The sequence below is a fragment of the Scyliorhinus torazame genome, chromosome 1 (genome assembly GCF_047496885.1).
Source record: "Scyliorhinus torazame isolate Kashiwa2021f chromosome 1, sScyTor2.1, whole genome shotgun sequence".
Lineage (NCBI taxonomy): Eukaryota > Metazoa > Chordata > Chondrichthyes > Carcharhiniformes > Scyliorhinidae > Scyliorhinus > Scyliorhinus torazame.
This window is the reverse complement of record NC_092707.1, coordinates 256,947,551-256,973,360: the sequence shown is the minus strand read 5'-3', so window position 1 is coordinate 256,973,360 and position 25,810 is coordinate 256,947,551. Positions and strand designations below refer to the sequence as shown.

The following is a 25,810-nucleotide window of genomic DNA, read 5'->3' as shown; positions in this document are numbered from 1 at the left end:
TAGGGCAGCACGGTAGCACAAGTGGATAGCAATAGCAGAGTAGTAGCAGCGACAGGGTCCCAAGTTCGATTCCTTGCTGGATCACTGTCTGTGCGGAATCTGCATGTTCTCCCAGTGTCTGCATGGGTTTCCTCCGGGTGCTCTGGTTTCCTCCCACAGTCCAAAGACATGCAGGTTAGGTGGATTGGCCATGATAAAGTGCCCTTAGTGACCAAAGAGGTGAGGAGGGGTTATTGGGTTACGGGGATAGGGTGGAAGTGATGGCTTAAGTGGGTCGGTGCAGACTCGATGGGCCGAATGACCTCCTTCTGCACTGTATGTTTTATGTTATGCAAAAGTGGGAAACCCCACATGCCCAACAATAGAATCAAAAGCAACTTCAAATCACCTACAAATTCACCATCAATCTTGGAAATAAAGTAACAGTTATATCACCCCTATTACATGCCAGAATGGCTCAGTAGTAGATTCTCCTCTGAAGTGGAACTTGGGCCCACAGCCTGAGCCTCCGACTCACTCGTGCACATGATCCAGACTGACACTCCAATAAAGTACCAAGGGAGTGCTGTGGATCAGGGGGTGCTGTCTTTCAGATCAGACCTCTTTGAGGGTGCAGAAAATCCCACAGTGCAGTTTCAAAGTGGAGCTGGGCGTTCTCCCTAATGTCCTGGTTAATATGCATCCTCCACCCAACGCCAAGAAAGGAATATACTCATTGACCTTTGTGGGATATTGTGCGCAGATTGACTGTTGCATTTCCTACACTACAACGGCATCAACACTTCAAAAAGACTCCATGAGTGATGAAGCATCTTGGGACTTCCTGAGGTTATAAAAGGTGCTTTAAGGGGCAGCACTGTGGCACAGTGGGTTAGCCCTGCAGCCTCACGGCGCCGAGGTCCCAATTTCGATTCTGACTCTGGGTCACTGTGTGGAGTTTGCACATTCTCCCCGTGTTTGCGTGGGTTTCGCCCCCACAACCCAAAGATGTGCAGGGTAGGTGGATTGGCCACGCTAAATTGCCCCTTAATTGGAAAAGATTAATTGGGTACACTAAATTTATATTAAAAAAATAAAAATAAAATAAAATAAAAGGTGCTTTATAAAAGCTAGTCTGCCTTTCTTTTTTCTCTAGAGGAGATATTCCTGCAGCCAATTGTTGCACAAGAAATAGACTAGAGCCCTGAATTCTCAAGAATTCCCAATCTACTGGATATTGGCATAAATCGTCAAGATTTTTTCAACTATATTGTCCAAACACGTGTCTTCCACCGACTAGAAGAACAAGAGCAGGAGATGCATAGAAACACGACCACCTGAAATTTCCTCTCCAACTCACACACACTCCTGACTAGGGACTACATCACTGTTGCCAGGTCCAAATCCTAGAACTCCCTCCCTAAAAAGTACTGTGAGGCTGTACCTATACCACTCAAACGGCAATGTTCAGAAGGCATCTCACCACTACCACCTTGACAGTAATTAGGGATGGGCAATAAATGCAATATCCCATAAAAAAGTGGCTTTTAAATAGCAGAGGATAAAATCTGAGCTGGTCTTCCTCAGAGACAAGGGACCACTTTGCTACAGCCGCCAAACAATGACTTTATATCTTCTGCAGTTGATCAAAGTGCATTTACACAAACAAGGAAAAAGGCTGCAGTAAATAGAACCAACACAAATATACAAATAGAAGGGCAAGATCAGACTGGACAACAACTTCAGACATTTAAAAAATTGACAGACATTAAAAAAATTGACACCAAACTTAAATCAAAGAGGTGGTTTTAATTGAAAATTAAAGGAGGAGAGAGAGGAGAGGGATGGTTAAGAAAGGAATTTTAGACTCGAGGCCATGACAGCCGAACGTATAGCTACCGATGGTGGAGACTTTAAAAATCAGAATGCAGAAGGAGCTAGTATTGGAGCAACACAGATTGGAGGGTTATAAAGCTGAAGAAAGTTAGTGAAAGAGAGGAGGGAGGCCAAGGAGGAATTTGAAAACAATATTGAATATTTCTTCAGAATCTACTGCAGGTCAGTCCACGCACGGGTGATGGATGGGTCTATAGGAATTTTGGTATAACTCAAGTTTACAGAAGATGCAAGATGGAAGGCTAGCTAGGATTAGTCAAATCTGAGTTGAAGACCTGGGTGAACAACTCAGGAGATTAAGCTGAGGCAGGGGAGGAGATGGACAATATTGGAAGTGAAAGTAAATTTTTGCAAGAAGATATAGCATTAGGAAGCTCATCTCAGTGTCAAATAGAAGATCAAGAGGAAATTCTACATACCAATGGCAGTGCCACCCTGTTTCTTTTCCTCCAGAATAGCCACCAGGTCCTTACACTTCCTCTTGGGCTGATCAGATGGTGATTGCTCGGTGTTCTTCATCTTGAGGAGCTGATTGGCTTTCTTGATTTTCTGGCTATATTGTCGGGCCATGTAATAGACCCTGCGTTTAGTTCTGTCCACTATATCCAGATCCTGCATGACAGTCTCGGTGTTGGTGCTGCCCAAGGAGCTCATGGTCTCATGTGCCCCACCATCGAAGGGGACAGCACTTGTGGTAAACGTAGAGGCCTCCCTCCTTGGCTCACCATCATCTAACTTTACATTGCCAGGGCTCATTCTGGGTTTGCTCTTTACCACTTCGACGAAACCGGAACCTGCTTGGGCAGTGCAAGCAGCCAATCTCCCCCTCCGGCCACCTCGGGAGCCAGGCGGTCCACTCAGGTCATCTTCACTGACTGGGAAGGCAGCGGGCAGCCTGTCCCGCCTGGTCTCCTCGCTCTTCCTAATGTAGTCCTCAAGGTCATTCCAGATCTCGTCCACCTCTTCAGAGAGTTTGTCCGGGACAGATTCGTGTGACACAGGTCGGTAATTGGAAGAGCTGTTCCAGCTCAAGCAACTCTTCTCTGTAGAGCGGTTCTGATCAGAAGCATCATCGCCGCTGAAATGAAGGCTCTCCTCAGAAACAAAGCCTCCCACCCCACAAGAACCCAAATCGCTGTCAAGACCCAGGAAGCTATCACATTCATCCCAATCATTCTTCAGTTTCTTGTACGCTTTCTCAGACAACGCAAGCCTCTCATCCAAGCACTCAACAGTCTTCAATTCCCGCTTGGGCGATGCCACAGCACTCTGACCAGACACAGGGTGGACCTCAGTGACATGAGTGGAGCTGGCTTTCTTCCCCCACTTCCCTTGGCTCCCGGCATCCATGAGGCTTTGGTCTTCCTTTTTAGCTGGACCATTTGACTGGAAACTGACAGGGGTCACCTCCCCTGGACTGCAGGCAAAGCTCTGCTCCTCGACAGCCAATCTCACCCCACCGGCAAATGGAATAAGTTCATATACACCTTCATCGGTGCTGGCTCTCTGCATTTCCCCATCTGGCCCTTCAGAACTTACGGAGCTGCCATTTCGGCAAGCAGAGTTTTGTGAGCTGCAGGTTCTCGGTGTCATTGGGGAATGTGGCTTGCTCTCAACGGCTGATTGGTGTCGGAAAGCCGAATGGCTCTCCCCGGCGCTGCTGGCTCTCCTTACAATCCTACTCCCACAATGGCGCTCCAGAGCAGAGGTTGCAGTGAGACGGGTGCATGGCATATCTGAACCACGGTGTAACGGACGGACCGGGGTAGAGTGGAGGTCGGGTGTGGAGGCAGTCGTCACAAATGCTTGGTAATCATCATCCTCTTGGACCCCATGGGGCATCACTTGACTGGGGAATGAGACATGTCCTATGGGAAGCTCAGGCCACACATCTCTCACCCCTTCTGTGCCCAGCAGACCACTGAACGGTCGAGGCTCCTCTGTTGAGGATTTGGAAGAGGCCTGAAAAAAAGAAAATATTTCAAAAGAGTGGGGAAGTGTAAAGAGTTGAGAGGAAATTCCAGAGCTTGGCACAGTAACTATGGTGTATTAAAGCAAGGAGGTGGTAGAATAGGTAAGAGGCAATAATTGCAGGAAGGCATAGCTAGGGAGGGTTTGAAGGGGTTACAGAGGTGGGGAGAACCAGAGAGAGGGATTTAAACGTAAAAATGTAAAATTTTAAATCTGACACACAAGGTCCAAGAGTCAATGCAAGTACAGGTACAATGGGCCACCTGGACTTGTGAATAGAAATACAGGCAGAATTTTGGATGAGCTCGATTTTAGAGGGTGTAAAATGGAAGACTGGACAAAACATTGGAATAGTCTTGTCTGGAGGTAACAAAAGCATTCTCGCAATAAGGCCCAGCTTATGCTAAAATTACTTACTACATGTTGGGAGATTTGGTAAACTTCAAATGACAATATTCAGGGCCCTTGTGACCTGACTTATTCAAGGAAGAGTTTGCAATACACAAATTGAAAGTTTAAACAGGAATGTTATAACTGTAAGGATCTGCACCTGCGACCACAATGTTTGAATACTGAAAAACTGTCTGAAGGATGGACCTGCAGGATTAGAAGCAAAACGTCATCTCGGAGCAGAACACAAGGGTTTGACCGGTCTATGGAATATGCAGGACAGAAAAGGATTTTTTAAAAATCAGAAATTCGAGACCATTTCTTTAGCGACTACCCATGGGACCTACCTCGCACACGATGAGCCCCGAGTGAAGGCTCCAGCAAACAGAAGAGACCTCAAGAAGAATTTGGCCAATTCAAAGGCGTAATATCTACTTATTTAGGGCAGCACGGTAGCACAAGTGGCTAGCACTGTGGCTTCACAGCACCAGGGTCCCAGGTTCGATTCCCCCCTGGGTCACTGTGCGAAGTCTGCACATTCTCCCAGTGTCTGCGAGGGTTTACTCTGGGTGCTCCAGTTTCCTCCCACAGTCCAAATACGTGCAGGTTAGGTGGATTGGCCATGCTAAATTGCCCTTAGGTGTCCAAAAAAGCAGGGATAGGGTGCAAGTGAGGGCTTAAGTGGGTCGGTGCAGACTCAATGGGCCAAATGGCCTCCTTCAGCACTGAATGTTCTATGTTATGTTTAAAGTCTTGAGAAATTGTGATCATTTGTATAGCATAAGATTTGAATGCATAGTGTATTTGATGCAAGTTCAGTGAAAATAATTGCATTGAATCATAAGTTCAGTGTTTGATACGTAACTGTATGATCTCTTGTAACAATGGAGAGACCAAGAGACTCAACAGTACGTTAAGGTTTCTTCAGCAGATGGATTTGAGGGTAGGGTGGAGATCAATATTCAAGATAATAATAAGCAGTATTTGTGACATAGTACATGGATGGAGTGGAACTAAGGAAGGGCAAAGTTGAAATAAAAACAAAATGCTGGGAAGGTCTGGCAGCATTTGTGAAGAGAAACGGTTAATGTTTTGAGTCCAATATGACTCCTTCAGAACGAGAGAATGAAAGAGACGTTGGAGCAGGGCAGTCTGTTCAACGGTGTCAAAGGCTACAGACAGGTTAAGGAGGAGGTATAACATGGCTCCGGTCAAGTAGGATAATATTTGTGTCTTTGGTCAAGGCTATTTCAGTACCGTGGCAAGGGCAAAATCCTGATTGGAGGGATTCAAATGTGGCATTACCAAAATTTGGGGCATGGATTTGGGAGGTAACACATTCAAGGACTCGAGAAAAAGTGAAAAGGGAGCAGAGTGAAAAGGGAGATGGGCTTGGAGTTGGCAAGAACGGAAAGGATCAAGGGCTTTCTTTGAAGGAGGGGCAAGATGTCAGCTTTTTTGAAAAGGAGGGGCAGCATCTTAATTGAACAAAAATCATTTACAGCATCAGCTCACCAGTAAATGAACTTGGTCTGGTCAGCAGTTTAGTGGCAATAGGCCCAAAGGGAACAGCAGTTGGGACTTGTAGACAGGATGAGCTTAGAGAGGGAATAAGAGGAGTTAGAGAAACACAAAAGGATGTGGACTCAGGGCAGGAGAGGGGGGAAGGGGGAGAAGTAACAGGCAACCGAATGGATGGTCTCAACCTTAAATAATAAAAAGGTCCAAGACTCTTGGGAGGTGAAGACAGCAACGGTATGGGGAAGGCGTTTAAAGTTAAAGTCGACAGTGGCAAAAGTGAAGTTGGAATTAACTTTGCATTCCAGGATTATTTGATCAATGAACAGTTTTAGCAGAGGACAGTAAGATTCAATGTTGATTTTTGTGGTCCAACCAATCTGGTGATGAATGGCTGAACCTTAGACTTGGGGAAGCAGAAATGGGTGTCCTATCAGTATGGAGAGAGCCAGGGTTTTACTAAGTAAATGCAGCAAAGATGATGTCGTGAGGGTGTGATGTGCTGAATGGAAGACCAAAGGCTGGATAGTTGAGAGTTTGGAAGTGCCTTGAGAAGATTTTCCCCTCGCCTACTCCCATCTCCTCCAGCCTACCACCTCCCACCATGCAAAAAGTGTGGGAGGAAAGTGGAGAGGTGACCAGCAAAAGCCTTATTATGCATTGAAACAATTGGAGTCGAGGGCATGAGATGGCAAGGCCAAGGGCAGGAGAGTTGGTATTGAGGGGAGGGGATATTTAGAAAGGCAGTGAATTCAAATGAGAGCAAGGCATAAATACACTATGTGGTGTTAAAATTGTCACAATGTTGATAATTTAGGCAAAGGATTGCAGAATGTAAACATTCAGGCAGGCTTTCCCTTAACACAATGAGTAAGGGGACTGGATTCAGCTAGGCAGTGATGCACATCATAACTGGGCCACTTGAGCAAGATACCAACAGCATCTGTGGAACTCGGTTAGGGCTGGGATAACCCCGACATGGGAATTCTTTTCCACAAGGCTCCTCCATTATCACAGAGCCTGGTAACACAGCAAGTGTGAGTTGCGTATATCCATATTTCTAATCCTCGCTTGAATCTGCTGAAGGACCAAGGCAGCAGACAGAACCTTGCAAGATCAGTCCTGGAAGCTGAAAAAGGCTCAGCTGGTGGCACTTTCGCCTCAGGTCAGTTATTGCGCACAGAAAATTAGCATATAACGTAGGTTGCTATTCAAATACAGCTTTGAGGGAGTGCTGTACAGGTAGCAGTGTCATCCTTCAGTTAATGCTTTTCTCAGAGGAATCATCTGACCACTCAGATGGGTCAAGTGGATATTAAAAGATCACTAGGTGTTATTTGAGAAAGTTCTGCCAGTGATTTAGTTAACATTCTCCCTTCAACCAATACCATCCACAGTTGGTTATTTGTTTACTTGGTTCATAACAAAGGAACATGAAGTCTGCCCTGGCTGAGATTTATCCCTCAACCAATTTACATTAGAACAGATAATCAGATCATCAAATGGTTTCTTTGTGGGAACTTGCTGTGCACAATTTGGTTGCCACATTTCTCTACATTATAACAACTACTGAATTTAATAGTTCTTAATTGGTTCTGAATTACTTTGGGCTGACCAGAGGTCTTGAAAGAAATGCAAGTCCTTTCTTTTTAAACACACTGGAACAGAAAACAATCGAAGTGGTCCACGTAACTGGAGTAGATTTCACTGCACTTTATTCTCTGTTCCTGTCGATCTCAGTTCGTAAAAGTTCAGGACATGGAGTTAGTGAAACACGAGGTTGGAATTCTCCGGCTCCGCCCACCCACAGGAAATTCCCGCCTGAGGTCAATGGACTTCTACATGGTCCGTGTCCCGCCCGTAGCGATCTTGCAGCGGGTGGGGTGGAAGAATTTAGCCCGAGGTTTGTTGCAATTCTGGTGATACCACCCACTATTGCGAAAGTGCTCAGGATCGGTCAGTAGGTGTCGCCGATGTGCTGTATTATAGTCAAAGAGTCCCAACCCATCAGTCTCTGGAAGAAAGGGTACATTACAAATAGGACTTTACTCTATTAGGTAGCCAAATATGTTTTAAATGCCATTTGGTAAGTTCAAACTCGAGGATAAAGAAGATGGGGTCTTAAGTTTAAATTTGTCACCCTTGTTTTCAAATTGCTCTACGGCTTCGTCCCCCCCTTCCCTATTTCCGTAACCCTCTCCGGCGCTAGAACCTTTACACTCTAATTCTGGCTGCTTGCATGGCATTAATTTCCCCTTCCCCACTATAGCCAATGATGCCTTCACCTGTTTAAGCACATCAAGTCTGGGATTCTCTCTTAAACCCTCTCGCATCCTTCAAGTCGCCCCTTAGACCACATTTTCAACACACATCTTGATATCTGCTCGTGTCGCAGTGTCAAATTTTACTTTTATAAAACCTCCTGTGAAGCAATTTGGGACATTACTACAACTCGTTGTACAACACAAATCATAAAAAAAGCTGGCCTTCATAGCCAACTGATCATATCTTCAGGATGATCAACAGTTCTCTGGCAACTAATGAATTACTTTAAAGAAAGAAACATGGTAGCCATTTGAACACAAACAAAAAACATTTTATAATGGAATTAAGTGGTGTTTAGCGTTGGTTGAGGAAATAATACTGGCCAGAAAATCAGGAGCACTAACACCACACTTCAAATTGGATTATTTATAGCAAACTGAAGTAACATTACACTATTTAAAGTAGCATCTCATCTGATTTACAGTTTCAATAATTCAGCACTCCCTCAGTACTGCCCTGTAAGTATTAGTCTAGTTTATGTGCTTAGGTCTGTGGCGTACAGGTTTAACCAACCAATGTTCTTATGCTGCGGTCATTGGTTGAAACTCAATGATTTTCAGCTTGGGACAAGGTTAGAAATTACTTAGGATGACAGAGCCACAGAACGGAACAGCACAAACAGGGCTGGTTTCAGGGCAGGATTGGGATAAAGCACATACATTAGAAGTCTTGCATCCTGGATGTTAGAAGTCTTGCATCCTGGATGTCATTATAACAATCACCAACCTGTTCAACATCAACTTCCTCTTCATCATCAGCATCAGTCTGCTCCAAGGTCCGTAGCTGGAGACTTTCCTCTTGGTCACTTGGATAGGCTGGCTCCAAGGATTCTTGCGATTGGTTAACTGGGTCACCATGAAGGAGTGCACTGATTTCACACTTGGAGCTGGGTAATACTTTACTGGATAATTCTTCCATGGATGGAGAAAGGAGAGATCCTTCAACACTGGCACGCTGTTAGGGGAGGGAACATCCATCACACACTGCTCACAAACTTCCATTACATTATACTTTATATATACACTGGGAGAGAGCAAGACAGATTAAGTGAAATATTAAAATACTGGAATGAGATGGAATTCAAAACAGGGAGTTACAGTAGACTACAAACATGGAATTGTAGAAAACCAAGGAAAATGTTTAATTTTTATTTACAAAAAGGAGACCCATAGTTATCATATTTAAGAGCATAAAAGCAGAACAGAATAAATGAGAGCAGTAGGCAACTATATGGCCCCTTAAGCTTCTTCTCCCATTTGATACGATCTGTCTCAACTTCGCTCAATTCCCTGAAAGCCTCAAAATCCCTTCTCAGCCTTGACTACGCTCAACAGTGGAGAATCCACAACCCTTTGAGATAGAGAATTCTAAAGATTCACAACCCTCCGAGGGAAGGAAATTCTCAGCACTTCAGTGCTAAATGATCAGCCCCTTATCCTGAGGCTGTCCTTGTTCTAAATCCACGAGCCACCTCTCTGTGACTACCCTAACAAGCCCCATCAATATCTTGTATGTTTCAATGAGATCACCGATCATTCTTCTAAACTCCAGACAGTATGGCCCCAATTACTATTTACACAGCCTTACCCTTTCATCCGAGGGATCATAGTGAACCTTCACTGTCTTGCCTCCAAACCAAGTATGTCCTTCCTTAAATATAGAGACCAAGACTGCCAAACTACCCCAGATTTGCTCTCACCAAAGCCTTATGCAATTGCAGCAAACCGTCCTTATTTTTGTCCTCCTAATTCCCTGAACAATGTAGGTCAACGTGCCATTTGGCTTCGGAATTGCTTGCTGTACCTGCATGTTAACTTTGTGTTCCTTGTAAAAGTATAGCCAATCTCACATAAAAATTTAAAAGTTCCACACCTTTTAAAAAAAAATAAAAAAATCTGCTTTTCGATTCTTCCGACCACTCACACTTTTCCAACATTGTACTCCATCTGTCACCTTGTTGCCCAATTATTTAACCTGTCTATATCCCCTTTGCAATGTGTCTTCCTCACAATTTACATTCTCGCTTAGCTACAAATCATCAACAAACTTAGATTATCAATACTCTGCTTCTTTGTCCAAGTCTTTAATTTAGATTGCAAATAGCTGAGGCCCCAGCACTGATCCTTTTGACACTCCACTAGTCACAGTCTGCCAACTTGAAAATATCATTTATCTCTACTCTTTGCTTTTATTTCATTAAACAATCTTCCATTAGTACCAATATATTACCACCGGTTATGCGAGCTCTCAACTTTGCTTATTGCCTTTGCATGGCATCTTATCAAATGCATTTTGGAAATTCAGGTATAGTACAGTTCCTTTTATCAAACTTACTTGTTACATCCTCAAAAACCTCTTAACAACAGTTGCCAAACTGGATTTTGCATTCATAAAACCATGTAGACTTTCTATGACCATACTCTTACTATGTACTTAACAATAGATTGCAGCATTTTCTTGACGACTGCCATCAGGCTAACTGGCTTGTAATTCAGTTTTATCTTTCTCCATCTTTTCTTGAATAGCAGTAATACATTTGCAAGCTTCCAATCCACTGGCACCTTGCAGAATCTAGGAAGTAGCTTTTTCTCCATACAGTGGCTCAGAATTATACAGTTCAGAAGGAGGCCTTTCAGATCATTGTGCCTGTACTGGTTCTTTGAAAGAGCTATCCAATTGCCACACTCCTGCTTTCTCCTCAGTCCTACAAACCTTCCCTTTTCAAGCACTACCCAATTCCCTTTTGAAATACATTATTGAATGTAATTCAAGCAGTACATTCCAGATCGCAACTCTATGGCTTAAAAATAATTCTCATCTCCCTCTGGCTGTTTTGCCAAATACTTTGATTCTCTATTGTCTTAAATTGATTTAGACATTTAAAAACTTGGGGAAAAATCTTCTCTGGGGCAATAGCTTTCTAATTTTGAAGACCAGCACCCTCATCCAAGTCCTTCAATTCACGAACATCCCCCGCTGGACTTTTCACCCACTGCACAGAAATGATTGGGTGCTCCCCTCTGATCATGGTGGAAATACTGATGAAACACTCCGGCAAGTCCAAGCAGCAGTTCAAATCGTTAAGTTCTGTCAATGCCTTTTGTAACTCAGACATCCCAAATTGTTTCGCAGCCAATAAAAGTTCAGTCCCACTCGAGACTTGAGCTCAAGCAAATACCCCTAGTGGTGGGAATGACTGACAGGGTTTTAAACTGAAATCTCTTTGTTCCTTCTAGGTCACTCTTTCCGACATTGTCAACTTGGACCAAAATGGGCTTCGGGATAACCAGAGGCCATGAAAGGTGCATCAATAGTGGAAGCCATTTTTTCCCCATTCATAGAATGAATCCGAGCCCCCGAAACAGCACTCCACTTGGGCTCTCTCCCCCGCCGTATCCCGCAACCCCGCACATGGCCAATCCACCTAACTTATACATCTTTGGACTGTGCGAGGAAACCACAGCACTCGAAGGAAACCCACGCAGACACTGGGGGAACATGCAACTCCACAGAAGACAGCAGTGCTAAACACAGTGCCACCGCACACTAATCTCCACGGTTTTATTCTATTTGGCAGGAAGTTTAAAACCAGTTTTTTTGTGTCTTGTGAAAAGCACTTCACATTACTGTACTGTACAAATACACCTGGATCTTCCCAGTGCACTGTATAAAATAAAAACACCCAAGGTTATGCTTACCTTGTCCTGTCTTGTCTCTGAATAAGGGATGAGGCAGAAAAGAAATAACAGTTTGTTAGTTGGAAAACTGAACATAAAATGTGTCAACTCCCTCTTATGACTGTAAAACGTGTGGCTGAAGGCGTTACAGATTAATTATCCTAGCAAGATATATAATAGAGTAAACTATAGGTTAAATTCTGTTTAGTACTTGAAGAGAAGGAGAACTGTTACCCATTTGTTTAGCAGACTTCAATCTTGCCGATGGTTCTGCAAAATATAGAAAAATATAATCAAGGTACATGGAAGAATATTGCTGTTGAAAATGCTGATCTGCTATCAAGCACAAAGTTCTTTCTGACCCAGGTGTTTGCAAAGGTGATCTTTTTAAGAAGATCTTTAAAATCATTCTGGAGTGATATGGACACAAGTGGCAAAGGAGAACCCCAAGGTGTTTTAGACGTATATTAAGGGCAAGAGGGTAACCAGGGAAAAAGTAGGGACCAAAGAGGCAACTGTGTGTGGAGTCGAAAGACGTAGGAGAGGTATTAAGTGAACAATTTGCATCTATGTTCACAATGGAAAAGGATGATGGAGGTATAGAAAGCAGGAATGGGGACTGTGATATAATTGAACAGATGAGCATCGAGCGGGAAGAGTGTTAGTGGCTTTCGAGAGCTGATAAGTGGATTCAGATGAGATGTATCCTAGGCGTAGTGCAAGGCAAGAGGGGAAATTGCAGGGGCTCTGATGCTAATTTTCAAATCCTTTCTGGTCACAGGAGAGGGGCTTGAGGACAACTAATGTGGTACCATTATTCAGGAAGTAGAAACAAAAGAAAAAACAGGTAATTACATAGGCCATTAGCAGTAGAGAAATTATTGGAAAATGCTGTGGGACAGAATTAACCTCTAATTGGAGAGGCAAGGATTAATCAAGGATAGTCAGCATGGCTTTGTCGGGGAAATCCTGTCGAGCATACTTGATTAAATTTTGAGGAGGTGACTAGGTGTGTCGATGAGGATAGTGCAGTTATGTAGTCTACATGGATTTCAGTAAGGCATTTGAAAGGTCCCGCATGGGAGACTGATCAAGAGCAGCACATGGGATTCAGTGCAATTTGGAGAGTGATGGTCAAAGGTTGTTTTTGTGTGACTGGAGGTCTGTGTCCAGTGGTGTACCACAGGAATTGGCGCTGGGTCCCTTGCCGTTTGTAATGTACATTAACAATTTAGATGTGAATGTGGGAGGTCTGATCAGTAAGTTCGCAGATGACACGAAAAGTGGTGATGTGGTAAATAGCGAGGCCTTAGATTACCGGACGATATAGATGGGCTGGTCAGATTGGTAGAATAGTGGCAAATGTTATTTAACCCCAGAAAGAGTGAGGGGATGCATTTTGGAAGGACCAACAAGGCAGGAATACACAATGAACAGTAGGACGCCAAGCAGTACAGAGGACCACGTAACAAAATGGGGAGAGGAGAGAGTGATCCTCAATGTGAAGACAACTGTGCAATGGTCATTCTTACCAATGCAGACATGGACAGAAATGCACCTGTGACCGGTAGATTGGGGAGGAGAGGATGATGTTCAACTAGGTCCTTCCCTTCGTTAGTTCCCTCATCACCTGCCACAGACCCAGTCTAGCAGCAACATTCTTAACTCGACCAGCTCGGTCAGTGGTGATGCTATGGAGCTACTCCTGGTGACGGACATTGAAGATACCCATCCAGATTACACTCTAGTCAGAGGAGGACAATCAAAGACAAGAACAAAAGACAGAAAGGGAAATAAGAAGTGACAGGTAGAGAAATCAAAGACCAGAATCAAGCAGGAACGCAGTGAAAAATAGTGGGGATGGGACAAATAATGTTAAAAAGTTTAGCCTCAAGGCTTTGTGCCTTAACACATGGAGCATTTGCAATAAAGTGGATTAATTAATTACATAAATATATGTAAACAGGTATGATATAGTCGGGATTACGGAGACATGGCTGCAGGGTGACCAGGGATAAGAATTGAATATAGAGGGCTATTCAGTATTTATAAAGGACGGACAAAAAGGAAAAAGGCAGTGGAGTTACATTGCTGGTTAAAGAGAAATTAATGCAATAGTGAGGTAGCTCGAACAATGTGGAATATGTACAGGTAGAGCTAAGAAACACTAAGGGGCAAAACACATTAGTGGGGGTTGTACATAGACCCCAAAGTGATGTTGGGAATGGCGTTAAACAGGAATTTAGAGATGCATACATTAAAGGAACATCTGTAATTATGGGTGACCTTAATCTGCATATAGATTGGGCAAATCAAATTAGTCACAATATATAGAGGATAATTCCTCGAGTGTACACGGGAATGGATTTTCTGAACCAATATGTTCAGGAACCAACTAGAGAAGAGGGCATCCTAGACTGGGTAAAGTGTAATGAGAAAGGAATAATTGGCAATTTATTTGTGCGAGACCCCTTGGAGATTAGTGACCATAATGAGAGAATTTTTCGTTAAGACGGAGAGTGACATAGTTTATTCTAAGACGAGGGTCCTGAATCTGAATTATAGACCAGTCAGCCGGACGTCGGTAGTGGGGAAAGTTCTAGAGTCCATTTTCAAAGATTTTATAGCAGAGGGGTTAGGAGCACCCATTGGACTGGTGGAGGTGATGGAGGGTATGGGGCGATGCAGGCAGGGAAGGCCCCAGGCCCAGATGGCTTCCCGGTAGAATTTTATAAAATGTTTTTGGGAGACCTGGAGCCCCTGCTGGTAAGGACATTTAAAGAGGCAAGGGAAAAAGGGGTGCACCCTCCACGTTATCGCATGCCTCGATATCTTTAATTTTGAGGAAGGAGGGCAGCACGGTGGCACAGTGGCTTAGCCCTGCTGCCTGATGGCGCCGAGGTCTCAGGTTCGATCCAGGCTCTGGGTCACTGTCCGTGCGGAGTTTGCACATTCTCCCCATGTTTGCATGGGTTTCACCCCCACAACCCAAAAGATATGCAGGCTAGGTGGATTGGCCACACTAAATTGTCCCTGAATTGGAAAGAATGAATTGGGTACTCTACTGGCCAAGATCCCTGCTGAATGCAGATGTCAAGTCGTTGGCAAAGATCTATTCATGTTGGGGGGGGGGGGGGGGGGGGGGTCAGCTTTTTGAGCTTGGAGGGACTGGTAGAGGTATATGAGCTGCCCAGTGGGAATGGGTACCTGTACCTACAGGTGCGGGACTATACGAGGAAGCAGGTGTCGTCCTTTCCCGACCTGCTGCACCCGGAGTTGCAGGATAAGATGGTGTTAAAAAAGAGGGATTGGTGAGGGCAGGGTTTTGGAGATCTACAAGGAATTAATGGACTGGGAGGGCATCCAGATAGGAGACGTTAAGCGGAAGTGAGAGGAAGAGCTGGGGAGGGTGTTGGAGACTGGGCTATGGGAGGAGGCTTTATGCATCCTGTGTGTGTGTGTTAGGCTTAGTCTCATTAAATTTAAAAAGTAGTCGGAGTGAAAGCTGATTGGCAAGGTGCGATGGTCTGCCACTGGTGGGTCGGGTACAGACGGTTAAAATGAACGTGTTGCCGCGATTTGTTTATTTTCCAATGCCTCCCGATTTTCCTGCGAAAGGCATTCTTCAGAGAGGTTGAAGGAATGATTACCTCATTCCTATGGGGAGGGAAGTTGGCCAGAGTTAGAAAGGTGCTGCTACAGAGGGGAAGGCAGGCAGGGAGTTTTGGTCTTCCGAACCTGATGTATTATTACTGGGCGGCGAATGTGGAGAAGGTGCGAAGCTGGGTCAGAGGGGTTGATTCCCAGTGGGTCAGTATGGAGGAGAGTTTGTGCAGGGGGTCGGGATTGAAGGCGCTGCAACAGGGCTGCTCCCGATGGCCCCGGGAAATACTCAGGGAGTCCGGTAATAATATCTTTAATGAGAATTTGGAGGCAGTTTTGCCAACACTTCGAGTTGGGGGCAGGGTCAAGGGAAATGCTGATTCGGGGAAACCACAGATCTGAGCCAGGGAAGTGGGATGGAAATTTTCGGAAATGGGAGGAGAAGGGGATTAAGGCACTAAAAGATTTGTTTCTTGGGGGTCGGTTTGCAGGATTGAAGGAGCTGGAAGCGAAGTATGGGCTGGAGCAGGAGGAAATATTTAGATACATGCAGATTCAAGATATTGCCAGAAAGGAGATACAGAGCTTTCCGGTGGAGCCGGCCTCCACATTGCTGGAGGAGGTGTTGACGACAGGGGGACTGGAGAAGGGGATAGTGTCGGTGGTTTACGGAGCTATTTTGGAAGAGGAGAAGGCACCACTGGAAGGGATCAAAGCAAAGTGGGAGGAAGAGTTGGGAGAGGAATTGGAGGAGGGGTTCTGGTGTGAGGTACACAGGAGAGTCAACGCCTCCATCTTGTGCACGAGGTTGGGGCTGATACAGCTGAAGGTGGTATATAGGGCACATCTCACGAGGGAGAGGATGAGCCAATTTGTTGAAGGGGTAGAAGATGTGTAAACGTTGCCGTGGTGGGGGGGGGCAAATCACGTTCAGAAGTTTTGGTCCTGTCCAAAGCTGGAGGATTACTGAAAGGAGGGTTTTAGGATAATCTCTCAAATGGTGCACGTGAAACTGGACCCGGGCACTCGGGAGGCCATATTCGGGGTGTCAGACCAGCCGGGGTTGAAATGTTGTAGCCTTCGCCTAGTTGATCACCCGAAGGCGGATCCTGATGGGTTGGAGAGCAACCTCTCCACCCTGTGCCCTGACGTGGCGGGGGAATTCTTGACTCTTGAGAAGGTCAAGTTTGAACTGAGGGGAAGCTCGGAGGGGTTCTACAATTCATGGGCATTATTCATTATGCACTTTCAAGAACTGGATAACATCGAACATTAGTTTGGGGGTGGGGGGGTTGTGTGTGTTAATGGTGACTGAGTTATTCCTGATTTCTTTGTCATTTATGTGAACATGCGGGCTAATGTTAGGGGTTTGGTGTGAGGATGGGATCGTTGTTATTGATATGGGGATTGACATATTTGTTACTGATTATTGTTTACTGTTGGGGGGTGTAGATTTGGGAGAAAATGTGAAAAAGGAGAATAAAAATCTTAAATGTTTTTTTTTAAAGTAGTCGACACGGTGCATATGACAGGGGCCAGAATTTGCAGGTTTGTTGAGGGGGTGGAGGATAGGTGTGGGCGGTGTGGCCTTGCGAACTATGTCCACATGTTTTGGACCTGTCCGAAGCTGGAGGGATTTTGGCAGGGATTCACTGACGTTATGCCTGAGGTGCTGAGGATGAAGGTTGTCCAGAGTCCAAAAGTGCACATTTTTGGAGTGTTCAGAACAAAGAACATACAGTGCAGAAGGAGGCCATTCGGCCCACCGAGTCTGCACCGACCCACTTTAAGCCCTCACTTCCACCCTAACCCATAACTCAATAACCCCTGCTAACCTTTTTTGGGCACTAAGGGCAATTTTAGCATGGCCAATCCACCTAACCTGCACGTCTTTGGACTGTGGGAGGAAACCGGAGCACCCGGAGGAAACCCACGCAGACACGGGGAGGAGGTGCAGACTCCGCACAGACAGTGACCCAGCGGGGAATCGAACCTAGGCCCCTGGTGCTGTGAAGCCACAGTGCTATCCACTTGTGCTACCGTTGGAAGACCCGGGAGTCCAGAGGGCAAGAGAGGCCTACATTTTGGCCTTTGCCTCGCTGGTAGCCCGGAGATAGATTTTGCTGGAATGGACGGACTCGGGGCCGCCGAAACCAGGGGCGTGGGTGAACGACCTTGCAGAATTCCATTCTGGGATTTAAAAAAAAAAAAAAGAGGCAGAGTGGGAGGAGGGTAGCAGCATGGAGGGAGGGGCACAGGGGTGTTGGTTATTTATTTGTTATGGTTTTGGTTGTGATGGAAATATATATACATTAAAAAAAATATATAAAGTCCACACATTGCTGTGGGGGTCTGGAGTCACATCTAGGCCAGACCAGGGAACAGCAGATTTCCATCTCTAAATTACATTCGTGAACCAGATACATATTTACAACAATTTACAATGGTTTCATGAGGCTACCTTTTCAATTCCAGATTTATTAATTGAATTTAAATTCCACCACATGTTGTGATGGGACTTGAACCCCTGTCCCCAGAGAGTTAGTCTGGACCTCTGGATTGCTAGTCCAGTGACAATACCTCTATGCTACCGCCTTCCCTTGAGATATAGATAACCCCAACATCAGAGTTCAATCCCGACAACTGTGTGCAGTGATGTTAGAAAATCGCAACTCCAAGGTGTCTGAAAAATGATCTGGGAGCTTTTTACAGGCCTTGGATCTTGTTACTCTACAACTAATCCACAGAAGATATGCAAGGGTAGACAGCTGTGGTAGCTGCTCTCATTACTGTTCCCCTGCTCATGTAAACCAGAATTACAGGCTATTGTAATGTCATGGTTATGATACTATCTAGCAACTCCAAAGGACATGGGCAGGATTTTCCCAGTCTCAAGTCGAGATGAAATGGAGGCAGGACAGTCTGATGCCAGAGGGAGGCGGGGGCAGATGCTGGTGTAGGTCAGTGAAGTTGCATGCGCTGTTAATTGGGCATGTTGAGGTCACTTGTTAAGAGCATGCCTTCTAACTTTCCAAAATTTTCACAGGGGCAGGGCAGCTGTTAGGAGCTCTCTCAATCTTACCAGCAAAACCTAGTGTGAACGGGACAGGAAGAATTTTAAACAAAGAACAAAGAAAAGTACAGCCCTTCGGCCCTCCAAGCCTGCGCCGACCATGCTGCCCGTCTAAACTAAAATAGTCTACACTTCCTGGGTCCGTATCCCTCTATTCCCATCCTATTCATGTATTTGTCAAGATGCCCCTTAAAAGGTCACTATCGTCCCTGCTTCCACCGCCTCCTCCGGCAGCGAGTGCCAGGCGCCCCACTGCCGTCTGTGTAAAATAAACTTCCTCGTACATCTCCTCTAAACCTTGCCCCTCGCACCTTAAACCTATGCCCCCAAGTAATTGACCCTCTGGGAAAAAGCCTCTGACTATCCACTCGGTCTATGCCCCCTCATAATTTTGTAGACTTCCATCAGGTCACCCCTCAACCTGTCGTTCCAGTGAGAACAAACAGTTTATTCAACCTCTCCTCATAGCTAATGCCCTCCATACTAGGCAACATCCTGATAAATCTCTTCTGCACCCTCTCTAAAGCCTCCACATCCTTCTGGTAGTGGGCGACCAGAATTGAACACTATTTATTATGTAAAAAAGTGAAAGATTGGACAGAAGAAATACTGAGCAACAATAACATTTTAATAACCAATCTTTTCCTTCCCTATAATGGGGTCACCTCTTCTGCTGCCCAATTAATGTGCTCGCCTGCACATTAATTGCAGACTCATTTCTTGGGTCATTAAGACCCCGACACCTTCAAAATTGTATTTCATGCTGGGAGGCGAGAATTCAACAGGGATTTGCTCCTCCTCCCAATTCTCCCTGGTGGGACAATCCAACCCCATGAGTTCAAATTTCATCATGGCCAGTTATCAAATTGAATTTAATAAATCTGGTTAATTGTTGACCGACCATGATAAGTTGTCAAGATTGCTGTAAAAACCCAGTTTGTCATGAATACCCTCTTAACAAGAAACCTGCTGCCTATCACCAATGACATACCAACATGTTACTGCAATTCTACACTATATGGTTGACTCTCAGAATCCTCTGAACCAGCCATTCAGTTGTAAAACCAATCACTAGAAACTTCACCACTGCCATCTGGGAGTAAGCAAGTACCAGGACCACCTCACTCTGTGTCTTAGCACAGCAATTTGGAGAATATCAAATCTCAATCACTCCTTTTATGTGCTGTCTTCAGCACTCAGTATAGGAAGAGGCGAGATCTGTATACCGGACTTTCTTCGGACTCTGCGAGGTGTGATTCGGTCTTCCTTCAAATATGCTTCTGCCTTCCTCTCGCCCTCGGGGCTGTAGTGGAAGCCAGGGTGATCTGCAGGGAAAATAATATTGCCATCAATAAATCTTCTCTGGACATGATACATCTCGCTTCCCCACATGCACCCAGCTAGGTACTAATGGAGGCTTCTTCTTGTAACCTAGGAAAAAGAGCAGGCACAGGTTGACAGTTAATGGCAGGTTGTTTGGACACAGCTATTCTACCTGTATGGAGATGGTGCTTGTAACCATCCTCTAGGATAGCTCTTGCATGCTTCCTTCTCTTCCTAGTTGTATGCTAAGCTTCAGTAAGAAACCTTGCAGACAGAATATTGGACACTAGAATTTCAATGATTGAGGAACAAGGGACATAAGGAGCCATTCTATTGGGCCATAATTGATCTGCACTTCATTCCTTCAACTCACCTTTTACCACATCCCTTGATACCATTACCGAACAAAACCCTACCTATCTGGAATAAACCAGACAATAAACAAATCGACACGGAAATAACTACTAGGCATTAACAATTTTTCACCTTTGTTCATGAATAGATATATTTCTGTGCTGAAAATTCCAAGAAATCCATGGGTGCAAGCATCCACATACAGCTGTTCTCAGTGATACTTTCAAATGTGCCAATAGGTCAGAGAACATCGCAAATCCCAATAAATACTGTCCAACACAATTAATAACTTCCATCAGTCTAATATTCTCCAGTGCAACAGGACTAGATTGATTTTTATTTTTTTAAAAATAATTTTTATTCAAATTCACAAAATATCAACAACAAAATACAGAAAGACCCCCCCCCCCCCCTAATATACATAAATAATACATTAATGGCCCTCATCAACACACAGGCAAAAATACACGCCCACTCAAGAAAAACGAACAACCCCCACCCCCGGTTGCTGACCATCTTCTAACGTTCTGCCAGGAAGTCTAGGAACGGTTGCCACCGCCTGAAGAACCCTTGTACCGACTTCCGGTTGCGGCGATGCGGAGCTATGTCGCACGATTCGGCAGCTCCCACGGTTACGAACTTTTGGGCTCTCCAGAGGAGCCCCAACGGGAATTTTTCGAAGACGTCCCGTGTGGTAAGGTGAGAGCAAGGTCCCCCCTTTACTGTATGTGGGACGGACAAGAAGTGAAACGGCCAAAAAAGCGGCGTTGGAGCAGTGAGAGAAGCGAGGGAAGAAAAACAAGATGGCGGCGGCCGGAGATAAAGTGGAAGGTGGGCCGGAGCTGCAAGAGTTTATTAAGCGCCGTTTTGAGGAGCTGCAGAAAGAGATGCTGGGGCCTATGCTGTCGGCAACTGAAGGATTAGGGATGACCCAGAAGGCCCACGAGGTAAAGATCCAGGAGGTGCAGAAAAAAGTTAATGAGAACGAGGATGCGATCTTGGGCCTGGCGGTGAAGTTGGAGGCGCACGAGGCACTGCACAAAAAGTGGGCGGAAAGATTCGAAGACCTGGAGAACAGGTCGAGGAGAAAGAATCTTCGGATCCTGGGTCTCCCTGAAGGAGTGGAGGGGGCCGATGCCGGGGCATATGTGAGCACGATGCTCGAGGCGCTGATGGGCGCGGAGGCCCCTCCGAATCCTCTGGAGCTGGATGGGGCACATCGGGTGCTGGTGAGGAGGCCCAAGGCTAACGAGCCGCCAAGGGCGATGGTGGTGAGGTTTCACCGTTTCACGGACAGAGGGTCTTGAAATGGGCCAAGAAAGAGCGGAGCAGCAGCTGGGAGAATGCGGAGATCCGAATCTACCCGGACTGGAGCACGGAGGTAGCAAAGAAGAGAGCGGGTTTCAACCGGGCCAAGGCGGTGCTGCATCGGAAGGGAGTGAGATTCGGAATGCTGCAGCCAGGGTGATTGTGGGTCACATTCAAGGATCAACATCACTGTTTTGAAACGCCTGGGAGGAGGTTTGGACCTTTATCCAAACTGAAAAGTTGGACTCAAACTGGGGGTTTGAGAGGGTGGGGGGATGTTTGATGTACACATGTTCAATGTTTGTTGTGGAGGGAGGGGAGGCTCGGGGATGGGGGAAATGAGATAAGGCTGCGACAGGAGCTGCGCCAGAGGGGGCGGGGAATAGAGTTGCTGCTGCACTGGCCGAGGGGGAATTGGACGCAGAAGAGGTGGTCGGGGCGGGGGTCCCCCGTCTGGGGGACTGGAGGGTGAGGGCGGCGCAGGCACGGACTGGCCTAGAAAAGGTGATGGCTAGTCAGCGGGGGGGTGGGAGGCCCCCCAATCCGGCTGATAACGTGGAATGCGAGGGGCCTGAATGGGCCGGTAAAGAGGGCCCGAGTGTTTGCGCACTTAAAGGGACTGAAGGCAGACGCGGTCATGCTCCAGGAGACACATTTGAAGGTGGCAGACCAGGTCAGGTTAAGAAAGGGATGGGTAGGACAGCTATTCCATTCGGGGCTGGATGCGAAGAACAGAGGAGTGGCAATATTGGTGGGGAAGTGGGTGTCGTTTGAGGCCAAGAATAGTGTCGTGGACAATGGAGGTCGATACGTGATGATGAGCGGTAAGTTGCAGGGGACGTGGGTGGTATTGGTAAATGTATACGCCCCGAACTGGGATGATGCTGGATTCATGAAGCGTATGTTGGGCGCATTCCGGACCTGGAGGTAGGAAGCTTGATAATGGGTGGGTATTTTAACATGGTGTTGGACCCAGCACTAGATCGCTCCAGATCTAAAACCAAAAAGAGGCCGGCTGCGACCAGGGTGCTCAGGGGGTTTATGGACCAGATGGGGGGAGTGGATCCGTGGAGGTTTGCCCGGCCGCAGGCCAGGGAATTTTCCACGTGCACGAAGCCTACTCCCGGATAGATTCCTTTGTTTTGGGCAGGGCGCTGATCCCAAAAGTGGAGGGAACGGAGCATTCGTCCAGAGCCATTTCAGATCACGCCCCGCACTGGGTGGAACTGGAGTTGGGAGAGGAGAGGGACCAACGCCAGTTGTGGCGGTTGGATGTGGGGCAGATGAGGCGGTGTGTGGGAGGGTGAGGGGGTGCATTTAATTGTACTTGGAGGCCAACGGCAACGGGGAGGTGCAGGTGGGGGTGGTATGAGAGGCGCTGAAGGCGGTGGTCAGGGGAGAGCTAATCTCCATCAGGGCTCATAGGGAGAAGATAGAGGGCAGGGAAAGGGAGAGGTTAGTGGGGGAGATTTTAAGAGTGGACAGGAGATACGCAGAGGCCCCTGAAGAGGGACTACTTAGGGAAAGGCGACGTCTCCAGGCGGAGTTCGACCTGTTGACCACAGGGAAGGCAGAGGCACAGTGGAGGAAAGCGCAGGGGCGGCGGCGGAGTATGGGGAGAAGGCGAGCCAGATGCTGGCACACCAGCTCCGTAAGAGGATGGCAGCGAGGGAGATAGGTGGAGTCAAGGATAGCAGGGGAACTACGGTGCGGAGTGCGGTGAAAGTAAATGAGGCATTTAAGGCCTTCTATGAGGAGCTGTACAGATCCCAGCCCCCAGCGGGGGAAGAGGGGATGCGACGATTTTTGGACCAACTGAGGTACCAGCGGGTGGAGGAGCAGGAGGTGGCTGGTTTGGGGGCACCAGATGGGTTCCCGGTTGAGTTCTATAGGAAGTATGTAGACCTGTTAGCCCCGTTGCTAGAGAGGACTTTTAATGAGGCAAGTGAGGAAGGGACCCTGCCCCCAACAATGTCTGAGGCGACGCTCTCTTTGATCCTGAAGCGGGACAAGGACCCACTGCAATGTGGGTCGTACAGGCCGATCACGCTCCTCAATGTGGATGCTAAGTTGCTGGCAAAAGTGCTGGCTATGAGGATCGAGGACTGTGTCCCGGGGGTGATTCACGAGGACCAGACGGGGTTTGTAAAGGGCAGGCAGCTAAACACCAATGTGCGGCGGCTTTTAAACGTGATAATGATGCCATCGGTGGAGGGAGAGGCGGAGATAGTGGCGGCTATGGACGTGGAGAAGGCCTTTGACCGAGTAGAGTGGGAGTACCTCTGGGAAGTGCTGCGGAGGTTTGGGTTCGGGGGAGGGTTTATTAGTTGGGCTAAGCTCCTATACAGAGTCCCGGTGGAGAGTGTGGTTACGAATCGGCGGAGGTCGGAGTATTTTCGGCTGTATTGTGGGACGAGGCAGGGGTGCCCCCTGTTGTTTGCATTAGCAATTGAACCCTTGGCGATGTCATTAAGGGAGTCTAGGAAATGGAGGGGGGGGTGGTCCGAGGGGGAGAGGAACATCGAGTGTCGCTTTACGCAGGCGACCTGTTGCTGTATGTGGCGGATCCAGTGGAGGGGATGGTGGAGGTCATGCAGACTCTAAGGGAGTTTGGGGATTTTTCGGGCTATAAGCTTAATGTAGGGAAGAGTGAGCTTTTTGTAGTAGTCAGGAGACCAGGAAAGGGGGATAGACGACCTACCGTTGAGGAGGGCGGAAAGGAGCTTTCGGTACTTGGGGATCCAAATAGCTAGGAGTTGGGGGGCCCTACATAAACTTAATCTGACGAGGCTGGTGGAGCAGATGGAGGAGGACTTCAAATGATGGGACATGTTGCTGCTCTCGCTAGCGGGTAGAGTGCAGTCGGTCAAAATGGTGGTCCTCCCGAGGTTTCTTTTTGTGTTCCAGTGCCTTCCAATTGTAATCACCAAGGCCTTTTTTAAGAGGGTAGGCAGGAGTATTATGGGTTTTGTGTGGGTGAATAAGACCCCGAGGGGAAGGAGGGGGTTTCTGGAGCGCAGTAGGGACAGAGGAGGGTTGGCGTTGCCAAATCTGGGTGGCTACTACTGGGCTGCCAATGTGGCGATGATCCATAAGTGGATGATGGAGGGAGAAGGGGCGGCATGGAAGAGGTTGGAGATGGCGACCTGCAAAGGAACGAGCCTGGGGTCGCCGGTGATGGCACCGCTGCCGCTCTCGCCGACAAGGTACACCACGAGTCCGGTGGTGGCGGCAATGCTAAAGATCTGGGGCCAGTGGAGACGGCACAGGGGTGCAATGGGAGCCTCGGTGTGGTCCCCGATCAGGGATAACCATTGGTTTGTCCCAGGGAGGATGGACGGGGGGGGGGATTTCAGAGCTGGCATCGAGCAGGGATTAGAAGAATGGGGGACCTGTTCATTGATGGGCCGTTTGCGAGCCTAGGGGCACTGGAGGAGATGTTTGGGCTACCCCCGGGAAATGCCTTCAGATACATGCAGGTGAGGGCATTTGTGAGGCGGCAGGTGAGGGAATTCCGGTTGCTCCCGGCACAGGAGATTCAAGACAGGGTGATCTCGGGTGTATGGGTCGGGGAGGGCAAGGTGTCGGCGATATACCAGGAGATGAAAGAAGAGGGGGAGGCTTTGGTAGAGGAGCTGAAAGGTAAATGGGAAGAGGAGCTGGGGGAGGAGATTGAGGAGGGGCTGTGGGCTGATGCCCCAAGTAGGGTTAATTCCTCTTCCTAGTGTGCCAGGCTCAGCCTGATACAGTTTAAGGTAGTGCACAGAGCACATATGACAGGGGCGAGGCAGAGTAGGTTCTTTGGGGTGGAGGACAGATGTGGGAGGTGCTCAGGAAGTCCGGCGAACCATGTCCATATGTTTTGGTCATGCCCGGCACTGGAGGGGAGTTGCGGGAACAGTATCTAAGGTGGTGAAAGTCCGGGTCAAGCCAAGCTGGGGGCTAGCACTATTTGGAGTAGTGGACGAGCCAGGAGTGCAGGAGGCGAAAGGGGCCGGCATTCTGGCCTTTGCGTCCCGGTGAAGGATCTTGCTGATGTGGAAGGAGGCGAAGCCCCCCAGCGTGGAGGCCTGGATAGATGATATGGCTGGGTTTATCAAGTTGGAGAGGATAAAGTTTGCCTTGAGGGGGTCTGCGCAGGGGTTCTACAGGCGGTGGCAACCGTTCCCAGACTATCTCGCGGAGCGTTAGATGAAGGGGGGGGGGGGGGGGGTTTATTTGGGGGGTATTTGAGCAAGAAAATACATGAAAGATCTGGAAAACTGACATGTACGGGAGGAATTCAATGTACAAAGCTCGGTATCTTATCGATTTACCATGTTTATGTCTTGCCATGTGTGCTTTTTTCCCCCCTTTTGTTATGGGGAGGGGGGGGGGTTTGTTTGTAAGGGTG

The 25,810-nt window shown here is 47.1% G+C and overlaps 1 protein-coding gene across 10 annotated transcripts in view; it reads right to left on the bottom strand.

The window, feature by feature from the left end:
• The window catches only part of LOC140420826 (pleckstrin homology domain-containing family G member 1-like), a 293,588-nt gene that overhangs the window by 4,694 nt on the left and 263,084 nt on the right, over window positions 1-25,810 (bottom strand). For 9 of the 10 annotated variants that reach the window (XM_072504914.1, XM_072504937.1, XM_072504895.1 and 6 more), the window contains 5 exons: window positions 19,659-19,757; window positions 11,991-12,026; window positions 11,778-11,794; window positions 8,806-9,033; window positions 2,295-3,837 (listed from right to left, as the gene is read on the bottom strand). In XM_072504914.1, the coding sequence (XP_072361015.1) occupies window positions 2,295-3,837; window positions 8,806-9,033; window positions 11,778-11,794; window positions 11,991-12,026; window positions 19,659-19,757 (1,923 nt within the window). The remainder of the gene's footprint in view (window positions 1-2,294; window positions 3,838-8,805; window positions 9,034-11,777; window positions 11,795-11,990; window positions 12,027-19,658; window positions 19,758-25,810) is intronic. The other variant, XM_072504958.1, reaches the window with a different exon arrangement.